Here is a 13,586-nt window from a genome sequence, read left to right as displayed (position 1 = left end):
CTCCCCTCCTCTCCTCTTCTCGAGAGAGCATGAGTGAGGAGGAACAGAGGGAGAGAGAGATTCCTAAGCAGGTTCCACACCCAGCTCAGAGCCTGACATGGGGCTTGATCCCATGACTCAGGGATCATAAACTGAGTCAAAACCAAGAGTGACACTTAACTGACTGAGCCACCCAGGTGCCCATTTTTTTCTTTCCTACAAAAAGAAAAAGAGGTTAGAAAATTCTCTGTGTCCTGTCCTCTCTGTACTCCCTGCAGCTGTGTTCTTTCCATGGGTGGAGAAATCCTAATGAAGCCCATTAAACCAAGAAGTCCCTTTCTTTTCCTTTCTGTGTAGAGGACTCCTTCCTGTGTCCTATGCTAGGCAGGTTGAAACAACTACTTTTGTTTATTCCATTGATATCTTCTTCACTTGTTTGGACTTCTTCAAAAAGCATACGTACCCTGCATACCGCGTTTATTGCTTTGCTAGAACTTCCCCTGAGGCTAGTTTTTCCTTTCTAAATCTTGCTTGCTAGCTCCCCCTACCCGCCCAGGGTAAAGATAACATGGGGACATTGAGAAATTGCAGGGAAGCCTTCATTTTTAGTATGGAGACAGCCTGCTACTTATTATAAAGGTGATATAATGCAGTATCACAAAATACATGCTCACTATAGGCCAATTAAAAACTGATATTTTCTGGGGCACCCGGTTGGCTCAGTCAGTTAAGCATCCAGCTCTTGATTTCGGCTCAGGTCATGGTCCCAGGGTCATGGGATCAATCCCTGTGTTGGACTCTGTGCTGAGTGTGGAAACTGCTTAAGATTCTCTCTCTCTCTCTCTCTCTCTCTCTTTCTCTATCTCTCCCTCCTTCCTTCCCTCCCTCCCTCTCCCTCTCTCTCCTTCTTCCCCCATTGCACATTCATTCTCTCTCTAAAATTAAAAAAAAAATATTTTAAAAAACCTGTTTTCTGTGAAACAAAGACTGAGCCCTAATGTTACTATAGGCTTCAGTTAATATTAGTGTATCAGTGTTCACAGGTGTATATTAGTGCAAGAGGTTAATAGGGGACACTGAAATGGGAGATAAGGCATATGGGAACTCAGCTTCTTGCTCCCTTTTTCTGTAAATCTAAAACAGCTTTAAAAAATAAAGTCTTGTGTGCCAGGGTGGCCCAGTTGGTTAAGTGTCTGACTTCCACTCAGGTCATGATCACGGGGTCCGTGAGTCTGAGTCCCACGTCAGGCTCTGTGCTGACAGCTCAGAGCCTGGAGCCTGTTTCAGATTCTGTGTCTCCCTCTCTTTCTTCCTTTGCTGTGCTCATGCACTGCCTGTCTGTCTGTCTCTCTCTCTTTTTCTCAAAAAATAAACAAACATTTAAAAATGTTAAAGTCTATTATAAAAACATTAATACTTTGATTCATTAGTCTCAGATGGACTATGATCAATGGAAGTTGGCTTGAAATCTTTTAAAGGAGAGAATATTGGATCTTATAATAAAAGAGAAATGAGCCTGGGTGGCTCATTCGGTTAAGTGTCCAACTTCAGCTCAGGTCATGATCTCACGGTTTGTGGGTTTGAGCCCCACGTCAGGTGCTGTGCTGAAAGCTCCAGGCCTGGAGCCTGATTCAGATTCTGTGTCTCCCTCTCTCTCTGCCCCTCTCCCTCTCATGCTCTGTCTCTCTCAAAAATAAATAAACATTTGCGGCACCTGGGTGGCTCAGTCGGTTAAGCATCCGACTTCGGCTCAGGTCACAGTCTCACGGTTCGTGGGTTCGAGCTCCGCGTCGGGCTCTGTGCTGTCAGCTAGCTCAGAGCCTGGAGCCTGTTTTGGATTCTGTGTCTCCCTCTCTCTCTGACCCTCCCCTGCTCACGCTATCTCTCTCTCTCTCTCAGAAATAAATAAAACATTTAAAAAATAAATAAATAAATAAATAAACATTTAAAAAAGTAATAAAAGACATGGCATGTGGGAGGTAGTAACCCAAAGGGTGGGCTTTTAACCCATCTGTCTGTTGTTTCCAAGAGGTTCTAAAGCTCCTATACTCTCCACCCGGAGAAGTGCAAGGAAAACACAGGATTTTGCATTTAGTATCAACCTGTTTATTTAGTTGGCAAAGACATTTGGCAGCAGCCCTACGTTTACATGTTACTGCTTCTTCTCTAAACCAATTAACTCAATAATTACCTTCCAAGATTTTTAGGACCTCTGTAGTCAACTGGAATTTATTCAATAGCTGTGGATTCTCCTAAGCTCAAGAACTTTCTGCTTTCTAAGTAAGTCTGAGGAAAAGAAAGAAGGATTTTTTTAACTTCTAAGATTACTCCACCTTTTATGAAGCCACCAGAGATATTATTCTTTCATATCTAAATATACATGAGTGAGGGAAGGGATACAGTGGCACACAGCTGCAGGAGAGTTCTAGCACAGTGCTTCTCACCTGTGGTTAGCATGGAACTCAGCTTCACCAACGACTATTCTTTGGGTTCTCCAACTAGAGATTCTGATTTTTTGGTCCACTCTGTAGCCTGAGCATCAGAATATTTTAATGTGTAGCCAAAGTTGGGAAGCAGTGAGCCAGAAGAAGGTCCTTCATCAGAGGAACATCTTATTCCCAATTTCTTGTTTCTTAGTTAATCTGGAAAGAATGGGGCCTGCTGCCTTCTTTCTACTTTTCTCTTATTTTTTTCTTTTTCTTTGTTGTTGCTTTTTTGCACTCTCATTCTCCACTTAAGTACAAGCTTTGAAGTCAGATAGACTTGGCTTAAAAACCTAACTGCCTTGGGATGTTACTTAACTCCTGTAAGCTTCAGTTTCCTAATTTATAAAGTTAGGCCAGTGATACCCACCTTACTTGTGAGAATTAAGTGGGATAATATAAAGTGCCTACGACCATGTGGTTGAGCTGTAGAAAGCTCCTAATTAATGTGGTGTTATAACCTAGCAGTTAACAACCTGGACTTGGCAGTCAGAGATGTGTGGGAGTCATATGCTTGTATCTGTATGATCTTACATAATTAACTACCCTCTTCCTATAAGTCCTCAAAAGTAGAATGAAGTCTAATGTTGTTTTAAGATGATTCAGTGAAATAATGGACTTAAGTACTCAGTTCCCTGGCAGGTACTAAGCACCCTGTCAACAGACAATAGGTGATATTCTGAGGCTTTCTTTCTCGTTTCATCTCCTGGACTCTGTCTTAGGAGCAATCATTGGATTTCACACAAGAGAATTTACCCTTTTGGTGAGATATATTTAGTATCTCTTCTCCTAGATATTTATTCCATTTACAATGAAAAATGTTTTGTGTAAGACAGTTTCCCACCTTTTTTATTTTTCTCTTTTTCCAAAGACATGTGTTTCTTTTCTGAATTTTGGCAGCACATGGGAGGAAACCCAAATATATTATCAAAGGATTCACTATCCTGTGAATATTAATAATACAGTTTACACCTGAGGGAGAGTTTTGAGGAAAAACTCATTTGGGGGAAAAGCACCGCCTATAGAAAATAGTAATCAATCAATAAGTCAAATCAAATAAGCACCAAACAAGTAAAACCCCCTTTTTTCTTTCAATGTACTGAAACACTTGAGATCTGTAAATTCTCTTTCGTGCCCAAGTAGCTTCACAATGCCAAAATATCATGGTTTTAATTCAACCACTCCCTCAAAAGTGTGTGTGTGTGTACGCATGTGCTCATGTTTAGAATGTTCTTGGAAAGGCTAGTTATTTATGCTGTGAAAATTCTCTGTTAATTTTTAATAAAAAGCATTTTATAAGAGAAGTCATTATTTTTAGATATGGTAAAATCTCACTGGCTGTATCTGTGAACTAGACAGAAGTCATTAAAAAAAAAAAAAAAACCCTAATTTCATTAGGCTATAAGAGGCTCACATAAACTGTTTCTTAGCTTTTATTGTTAGTGTTTCAGTTTATTCTGCATGACTCTATGCAGGATATGAAGCAAGTATTTGTATTTGCCAGAAGAATTCATTAAGGCAAAAATATGAACTGACTTGCTTAAGTTCACACATAGCCAAATAGTAGAAGTTCAAGAGCTGTAGCTAGGCCTCCTGGCCCCAAACCTGTTCTCTTTCTATTGGACTTCCTCCTGAATCCTTGTTTGTCGTTACTAAAAAGTATTCATAATTTTAACTCCATTATTGCTTATTTACCATTAATTCTGAGTATGGATGGCCTAAATTTTATTATAAATTGTATTAATTTATAAACTCATTAAATAAAATCCTCCTGTGTATAAGAATTGTATCATCTCCACATGCACCAATAATTTGCATTTTATTTTCTGCATTTTGAAGGTCTTTTAATGAAACTTGTATTACTATGATGTGAGTAAACCTCATGACTCAGATTGCTATAGCTATATAGTATAATGCCCATTTTCGATAGTTTTTCTAGGATGTTTTAGTTATTTGTCAATACTGTTTGAGTTGCAAGTCAGAAAACCAATTCAAGGGGCATCTGGCTGGTTCAGTCCGTTGCCTGCATTAACATGCATGAGTGAATAAGAAGGGCTTATGTAGGCAACGTAGGTTCCATGTTTGTCCGTGAATTCAGCTGTGCAAGGCAAGGTATTGTGACTGTCAACCCAAGCAGAATGACTTGGCTCCAAAGGAGGCCCAAAGAGAGCACCATAGGAAGGCAAGCTGTGAAGATGAAATGCAGATAGCCACCATGAATATGGCTCTTGTGTTTAACTTCTACTTCTTCTTTTTTAAATGTTTGTTTATTTTTGAGAAAGAGAGACAGAAAACGAGTAGGGGAGGGCCAGAGATAGAGGGAGACACACAGTCTGAAGCAGGCTCCAGGCTCTGAACTGTCAGCACAGAGCCTGATGTTGGGCTCAAACTCACGAACCATGAGATCATGATCTGAGCCGAAGTCGGACGCTTAAACCGACTGAGCCACCTACGTGCTCCTAACTTATACTTCTAATTAGATATTTTGATCTTGACCAAATATAAAAGAGATCATTAAAAAGGCCTACATGAGCATTTTGTGGACAATGACTTTTGTGCTTTGTAATAGTTATTGTTGTATGTTTGGTTGTTTCTACTTATTTGTATGGGGGTGTCATAATCCAAGGATGGGTTTAGGGTTTATTTTCAAGCCCTAATCGTCATATGGTAGTGCTTCCCAAACTTGTTTGCTAATGTCCTGTGAAAGCCCAGGAGAGTGAATTATACAACCAGGGGCTTAAGGAGACAAGCAAACATGACATTTATTTGAGGACTCTTATGTTTTATCCAAAAATATTCATCCATATTTTGTAATATGCTCCATAATTTTCTCACTTACACTTAATCAAAGATAACACATTTAAAATAATATTAAACTAAACTGCTATCCTAGGAAGATGTGCTATGTCCCTTTGGTTTTGAATAATCTAGGATTAATAGTGCACAGTGAGAAAAATGGGCTTATGGCATACTTTTGGCTAAAATCAGGGTTTTTGACATTTTGTCCCACCCTTTGGAGACTTTAGACATTGGGCATTAGCTGTTTTTGGACATATTGAAAGGTCTCAATTAAAAGTACAGCTTGGTGCTCTGCTACTTAATGTTATTTGATACACGTTTGGCTAACTCATAGTCCTGGTGTGAGATTTAAATGAGATAGTTTATGGGAGTTGCTTGGAATGTGAAAAATACTTAATAACTTTTAACTGTTATCATTAACTTAGCTATTTACCTCTTTTTTCATTATCTCTACTTTTCAAGTTAGTATTTTGCTGTGTTCTTTCTCAAATGAGTGCAGTTAGATCATTTAGGTTCTCTAATGAGTTTCCTTTAATGTTATGCTGTTAACTAGAGAATATATATGCATACATAAAGGAGATGTACATTGATTACATGCACATGCACGTTGGTACCAAAGATGAGGAGGTGGTATATTCATAATCAGTATGTTTCCTCTTTCTTAAAAGGAATTATGGCTCATCCCTTTTTGCCCAGTGTGAAGCAGTGGAAAACGGCTGTCAGCAGGTTCTGTGGCTGTACGGAGAGGATAATCAGATAACTGAAGTTGGAACTATGAATCTTTTTCTTTACTGGATAAATGAAGATGGAGGTAATTCACTCAGATTTCAGCTCTTTGCTCTTTGTCACTCATTTTCAATAGGTCTGGAAGGAAACGATCTAGGACCTTAGAACAAAGAATAAGTAGCCCAAGTCCAGAGGCTAAGGACTACTGTGCTTTTGTTGTTCAAGTAGAAATGAGTTTAAACTTACAGACTTTATAAAAGTTTTGGTTTTTGGCTCTAGATGTGCTTATTATTGAGATGTCAACTTAAGGAATTTAAATCTCCACAATTTGAAGATTTGTAGCCTTATCCTCTCTGCCATCTTCTTAACAGCTTTACTATCTGAATTCCCTTGCATTTGGAGATAGGTCTCAGATCAATTCACCATATACTGTGTGTATAAAATGTAATAACAAGCATCGTCTACTGATTCTACTGATATGAGACTTAGTATATTCTCTTGCTAGAAGTCTTTTAACAACTGATGCCCTTTCTATATATTTTGATAATACATCAGAAGCCTTCCAGATTTACTCTGGAGCTCAGTTTGATTAAAACACATTCTTGTTAAGGACAAATTGATCGCTTTTAGGATTGCACTTAGATTCTGGTTCATTCAAGACTGTTAATATGTATGTACTATAAAAATCAGTATTTCTGTATTACCTAAATTATCCTGAATGCTCATTATCTTTCTTTTCTATTTCTCTTTTAATTAGTTGGCAGAGACCATAGAGGTTTAGTGAAGTGTTGGCAATGTCAGTGTATTGTATTAAATGGTCAATCGTGGGGAAAAATACAGATAGATGCACTTTTTCCATTAGAATTTTAATAGTCACAACAATATTTAACTATATTTTTAGACTTATTTATGTTCTTGGGCTGTTCATTTCACAGTACTGAGTGTAGAGACTAGAAATATAAGTTCCCAAATGCTTATAAAACCTGAGTGTTCATTTCAATTAAAATTTTAAATGAAATTTGTATTTTAAAGTAGCTACAGTAACTTCTATTGCTCTTTTGTTTCTTGGCTACTCATAGAGGAAAGTGGTGATTCAGATGTGGCTGACTTCAGAGCTCTGCACTAATTTGAGCGTTAGTGGCAGAGACTAGTAAGATGAGCCTTATATTCCAGTCAGAGGTAGAATAAACAGAAGGTGTGGTGAGTACACCTTGTCCTACGATTGATCATTCGTAATCCTTGGCATCTACAGGTCATGCCGATTCTTCCTTTCCTGTTGTTTATACTTGGCACTATTTAAAAACAAACTTTATGCTGGAATATTCGTGATTTCTAAATTTGAGTCATTTCATATGACATACATCAAAAGCTATGCTTGAAAAATGGGAAACAGCTAACGTTGCGCTCTGTATTTAGGAGATAATAGATCGATTCAACTCACTCCTCCCACCACTCCAACACCTTTGCCCCCCCCCCCAAAGGAAACCACACAATCCTAAACAAAAACAATTACGTCATACAGAAGCGGTACCATCATTATTTGTGGATGGGAGGTGTCAAGATTTAAGTAGTTTGAATCAGAGCTACATGATTTAACCAGGAACACAAGAAGCTTGTCCTGGTGAAAAACTACCCCTCATCCAAACAATAATCATGAACCATTTACACCATCGCTTTTAAAGGTCAGACTAGAAATGAGTGAATTTGTCTTTTGACTCTTAGAAAACACACAAGACCTTAAGAGTTGCTGTTCACATTATGGTTGCCCGAGATAGCTTTAGTTTTAATGCTCTTTCAGCTTTAGGGTGTTCACCTAACAGATCAAATAAAATATGAAGTAAGGGGAAAAGAAATGGAATGAGTGTTTGGACAGTACTATGAGAGAAGTCAGAAGAATGTAAGGAATAACCTTTGGGCTAAAAACAAAAGAAGACATTGAAAGAACTCTACTCTGACTTTGATTTATACCATGTGGCTTTAGGAAAATACAAAGGATAATGAGTTGAAAATCAACAAAATATTGATTTTCATAAACTTTACCTATCGGTGTGAGTAGAGTTCTTTCAGTAAAAACCTACCTTCTGGGGTGCCTGGGTGGCTCAGTTGGTTAAGTGTCTCACTTTGGCTCAGGTCATGATCTCAGTTCGTGGGTTCAGGCCCCATGTCGGGCTCTGTGCTGACAGCTAGCTCAGAGCCTAGAGCCTGTATTCAGAATCTGTATCTCTCTCTCTCTCTCTGACCCTCCCCTGCTCGCACTGTCTCTAACTCTCAAAAATAAACTTAAAAAATTAAGAAAAAAAACCTACCTTCTTTCTATGAGCACCCACGCTCATTGCCCCTTTGGGACGAGATGGCTACTGAAGAAAGGTGTATAAAATAGATAATCTGTGTTCACAGCACAGTGCTGTGCCCAATAACTACCTGTGGCACTTGGCCTATAACTCATGTGGTTTTGGCTCTCGTAACAGCAACCCTGGTGGTAAGATTACACAGCACTGATTCTCTGTTTTACTGTGTTGGTGAGTAATTTAACATACACATTTGCTATTCACTGTTGGGACAGTTTTATTACCTTGCACTGGACTCTGGAGCTTTCCTGAGAATAAGACCCAGTTGTGTGGTTGAGTTTAGAGTTAGTCTGGGAGAATGATCATGACAGTGAATGTTGATGTCCCTCAGTCTGCTTAGGTGCCACGAGCCTTCTCAGACATCACCCACTTACAGACTGTTTGGAGCTTTCTTCCCTTGGATGTGGCCGTGCCTTGCTCTGTCACTGCTTTCGTCTTTGCTTGCTTACCCATTCTCAGTATGGCTTTCTTTGGGCATCATAATAAATTGCAAACTCCCTCCGCTGTCACGCCTAGCTTTCCCCATTACCTTCCCTCTTTTTTTTTCTTTTTTTTTTTCCATAGTAACATACTATTTAACATAATAATTGTTTGCCTCTACCTATTAGAAAGTAAACAGGGGTTATGTCAGTTTTGTTCACTGCTTTATTGATAGTGCATAGATAAGCCACACGGTCCTACCTCAATATATATATCTGTTGAGTAAACAATAACTGTGCTGATGGTATGTGGGCACTCATACAAACCCACATTCCTGGTTTGTATTAGAAATTGACTCTGGGATGTCACAGATGCCTCCTGCCATTATTGCTTCTAAATTCTTCTTCATCTCCTAAAAATGATTTCTATGTCAAAAACAAGTTGTATTTGTAGGCTCTGTTTTCCTCATGTTGGGCAATCTGGAGCTAGTTCTGGCTCTCATAAGCATGTTTGTGGTTGCAGAGGAAAATGAATATTTCTCACCCAAATGTTGTCATGTCATCATCTCTGTCTGGCAACCCGAGAAACAGATGTTCTGTGTCCTGACCTTAGGCTAGTGGTTACAGTTTTGGGTGTTAAGTATATTTCACAGAACTGCACTTGCACATGCAAGGCCGTTGTTTTTATTTAACTTTATGTAGCCTTAGAGCTCAGCAAGCTTTAGGGAAGGTCCGGTTTGGGAGGCACTGGAAGTATGTTTGTCTGTATGTGTGGAGTGTGTGGGCATGCACACACACATACATAGAGATCCCTACATTTATGTATCCAGCTAGCTAGCGATTGCAAAACACAGGTTTATTTTGAGATCAACACTTCTAAACATGACAAAGAGTAGCCCTAAGAACATTGCCAAGAACAAATTTCCTTCTTTCCAGAAAGCGGTTTTCGGCAGATGATTTTTAGAAACAAACTTCAAAAAAATCATACTGCTGTCTCTGAGCAGAGGATTATTCATTCATTTATTTATTTTTATTCAGAAACACTTATTACATACCACCCAGGGCCAGGCATAATGCCAAGTTTTGGCGACACAGGCATGAATATAGAGTTTTGGTCTTCCAGACAGCCTGCTTGCTGGGGACGCCTGATGTAACCATAGGGGAGCAGGTGATCCCAGACCACAGTATACGAAAAGAAAGGACAGTGGCCCCAGTGTTGAGATGCTTAAGTTCTCATCCTGACTGTCCCCCAGTGTCACCAATCTTGCAAGTCATTTATGGTTAAATGACTCTGTAAAATAAGGATTATATGAGGTGACTTCTCAAGTCCTCTTTAGCTGCTTAAAGTGGCTTGGGGGTGGAGCACTTGGTTGGCTCAGTTGGTAGAGCATGTGACGCTTGATCTCAGGGTTGTGGGTTCAAGCCCCAGTTGGGTGTAGAGATTACTTAAAAATAAAATCTTTAAAGAAAATAAAAATAAAAAATAAAATGGCTTGGCAGCACATAAAGATACTAGTGTGATTTCTACAGGTTTTGCTACCTGGTGATCCTTTGAAGCGTGCCTGGTATATTCCTCTGCAAACACATAAGTAGCGCATGTGCTACAAGTTTCAACATCTGTATAAAGTGATTTAAGATTTAAATTTCTTCCTAGATTTAGATTCCTGGGTGCCAGATGTGGGGAGGAGAAGGGAATATTGAGCACCAGACCTTTTCTGTAAGGAGAGCCTGTGCGGTTGTTGGATCACACAGACTCATGTAGACACATCATCATGCCAGCCCTCGTGTTGGTTAGGGACGCAGGTCATCATTCTCAGAGATGACCAGTGTCTCACCTTGGCTCTCTGTGAATCAGCCATGGAGTTTTGTTTTGGTTTTCAGATTTCTTTTTTTTCTTATTTTTTTTTTCCTTGTTAGCCACATACATCCTTGGACCCATCCTGAGTCCATTAGCATTTGAATTTCAAAGGGTGAAGGCAACATCTCCATATTTGATGTGGATAGGCCTCCAGGTTTGAAAATCACTGTAGATCGACTTGTCTACGAAGGGCAATCTAGAAGTAGTGACCAACCTGAATAGGCATCTATACACACTTCTTGAGGCTGGGTTCCTGCACAGTATCCTTACCTGCGTTGGTAATGACCAGTGTTCCTGAGTAAGATCTATCCACATGATTCTAATTACTAGTCAGTGTTAATCCTCTAAGGTTAATTTTGACTTCAGAACTTTCCTTTTACTGTTTGTCAGTGGAACACCATCTCAGTTTTTCCTAGTTAGGGATAAATTGAAGATGATTAGATGAGTGACCTGTGTTCTTCTTCCTTTTTTAAATGAAGATCTACTTGAAGGGTGAATCAGTTTGGGGAATTAGACAACGCAGAACAGTAACATCATCTTCATGTTTATTACTAGCAAAGTTGCCAGAAACAGTTTTTAAAGACGGTTGTTGATAGAAGGCACGGCTACTGTAGTTAAAGTTTGAAAATCTTCCAATTTCTACTTGACAGAAGAAGAACTGGCAACTCCTCCGCTAGATGGCATCATCCTTCCAGGAGTGACGAGGCAGAGCATTCTGGACCTGGCACGCAAATGGGTGGGTGCCTTTCACATGAACCACTTTATAAGCATGAAACAAAAAGTCATCGCAATAAGCCCCGCTTAGCGTTGAAATAATATTCTGTAGTTCCATCCAGTGTTATCTAATCTTTAATTCTCAACTTGTGTGGAATGAATTCTTCTAGAAGAACTGTCTTGGTAAGACCAATACATAAGTGATGTGTATAGGAAGGGCAGAGAGAAAACAGTTTGGCAAGTTATCCTAGTGAAGCAGTATTCCAGTGCTGATTGTGAGCGCTGTAGCACGTGTCTCCTACCAACTCACCTGGTTTATACCTCATGTGCTTCCATTCCACCAGTCCTGAACTTTCTAAATCTAAGTGTGTTGTTTCCAATTGGCAATAATTGGTAGTTCTTCCTTTCCTCTATTTATCCCAGCGTAACCATGCTAGTCACAGAAATTAAAGAATTTTACTGACATACAAATGTTTACTAACATAACATTATTAGTTTGGCTGCCTTTTTTCTCCCTCCTCCCTGCCCCCTGTCCTCCCCAATTCACATACATGCTTATTTTAAAGTCAAAACACTCAAGCAAATGTAGTTGTTTTCAGTAGAGTTTCTCATCCGTGTGACACAGGCAAGCATGTTAAGCCATTTGGTATTGAAATGACATTTATAACATACTCAAGATGAATATTGGATGAGTTGGATATCTGGCAAAAGTTCTTGGATGGAACTTTTGACCCATGTGTTAAAATGGTCTCCAAGGGACATGAAAAGACTTTGAGCATGCTGTGGTCAAACAGTATTAATAGGACAAATGTTTAGAAATGCACATATTATCTAAGAGAGTACTAGCACACTTTCTCCAAAAAAGCTTTGGAAGTAAAGGAAATGTGCTATAAATAATCCTACAAAACCCCGGAGTAGACAAGACCCAACTGCCACATGCTGGCTGGCACATTGGGCATGACATTTACAAACTGTTGGTATAATTTCAAACAGCTTGCCCTGTCCTAAATATGTTTGCAGTTGGAAAGATGTATTTTCGAAGCTCAGTAATTTTTGTTTTATTAAAGAAAAAAATCAACCAAGTACAGAAGGTTTGATGACAAGTTGCAAGTGGAAATGCTTTCCCACACTAATGATTTGCTAGCATGAAAAATAGGTTATTATGGAGGAAGTTTTTCCTTGACTCCTTAGCTGTAATTTATTTTAAAAGCTATTTTAAAACAGTAAGACATAAATGCCAAGAGGCATGTGGGGGTTACCATTACTTGCCAGACAGGGGAAATTGTCCAAAGATAAGTAAGGGTGAGCAGAGGAAAAACAATTCTGTTTATTTACAAGAGATCTTTTTTCTTTTCCAGAATACAGAGTTCATCTTGTTTTCGGTTAACTTGGCTGATTTTCGGGAATTTATTTATTTATTTATTTACCTTTGAGTGACATAATTGAAATTCCAGACTGAGATAAACTGAAACTTGCAAAAAGCCATATTTCTATTGCAGGAATATTTTCCTGCTCTTCCAAATCATACTTACAGCATGATGCCTTCTTCTCATATTTTGAATCTTGCCAAGGGCTGTGAATTTCATTTTTTATTTATTGTGGATCCGTGAGTTTTAAAAAATACTCTCCTTAAAAAAAATTAAGGGCAACAAAGGATGGATAGGTTTTTTTTTTTTAATAAGATGAGACAAACCCTGAACTTTGACCACTAACATAAAAGAATGAGAATTAAACAGACTGAAGAATGAGTTTTAAATGGATCATTTAAGCAGATAGCTTAAAAGCATCAGCTTCCGCCGCCCCCCTCCGCCGCCCCAGTTTCGTATCTTTGAGCAAACAAAATGTTCAAATCGTTCAGCAGAAGTCGAAGAGGCTATGCCAATAATTCTGTAATGAAACTCAACCCAATAGGATACTAAAGAGAAACAAGAGTATTTCTGCTGTAAGGACAACTGAATCAGTGAATTGAGGAAAAAAATGAAATGTCCTGTGCAATTTCTCAAAGTCCAAATATACTTTCAGTGTTTTCAAATAATGAAATAGTTCACATAGTTAAATTCAGTCTGTGTTTTCACTCCATAAAAGATGTAGTAGAGAGAGAAAGAAATATAGAGCCAGTAAGATCAGCCCTGAGTTCAAATTCTGTTTCTGCCTTTTGCTAGCTCTGTGGATTTAGAGACGTCACTTAACCTCCCTTTGAACCTTAATTTCTTCATCTGTATAGTGGGGATGATAATACCCATCTTAAAAATGAGAGAAG

General features: G+C 38.8%; 1 protein-coding gene across 4 annotated transcripts in view; it reads left to right on the top strand.

Annotated features, from left to right (window-relative positions):
• The window catches only part of BCAT1 (branched chain amino acid transaminase 1), a 103,932-nt gene that overhangs the window by 73,860 nt on the left and 16,486 nt on the right, over positions 1-13,586 (top strand). For all 4 annotated transcript variants that reach the window (XM_039221713.1, XM_039221715.1, XM_039221714.1 and 1 more), the window contains 2 exons: positions 5,930-6,072; positions 11,263-11,348. In XM_039221713.1, coding sequence (XP_039077644.1) covers positions 5,930-6,072; positions 11,263-11,348 — 229 coding nt within the window. The remainder of the gene's footprint in view (positions 1-5,929; positions 6,073-11,262; positions 11,349-13,586) is intronic.

The sequence above is a fragment of the Hyaena hyaena genome, unplaced genomic scaffold (genome assembly GCF_003009895.1).
Source record: "Hyaena hyaena isolate Hyena2069 unplaced genomic scaffold, ASM300989v1 scaffold_1001, whole genome shotgun sequence".
Lineage (NCBI taxonomy): Eukaryota > Metazoa > Chordata > Mammalia > Carnivora > Hyaenidae > Hyaena > Hyaena hyaena.
The sequence above is the reverse complement of the archived record's forward strand: the minus strand, read 5'-3'. Positions and strand labels throughout refer to the sequence as shown.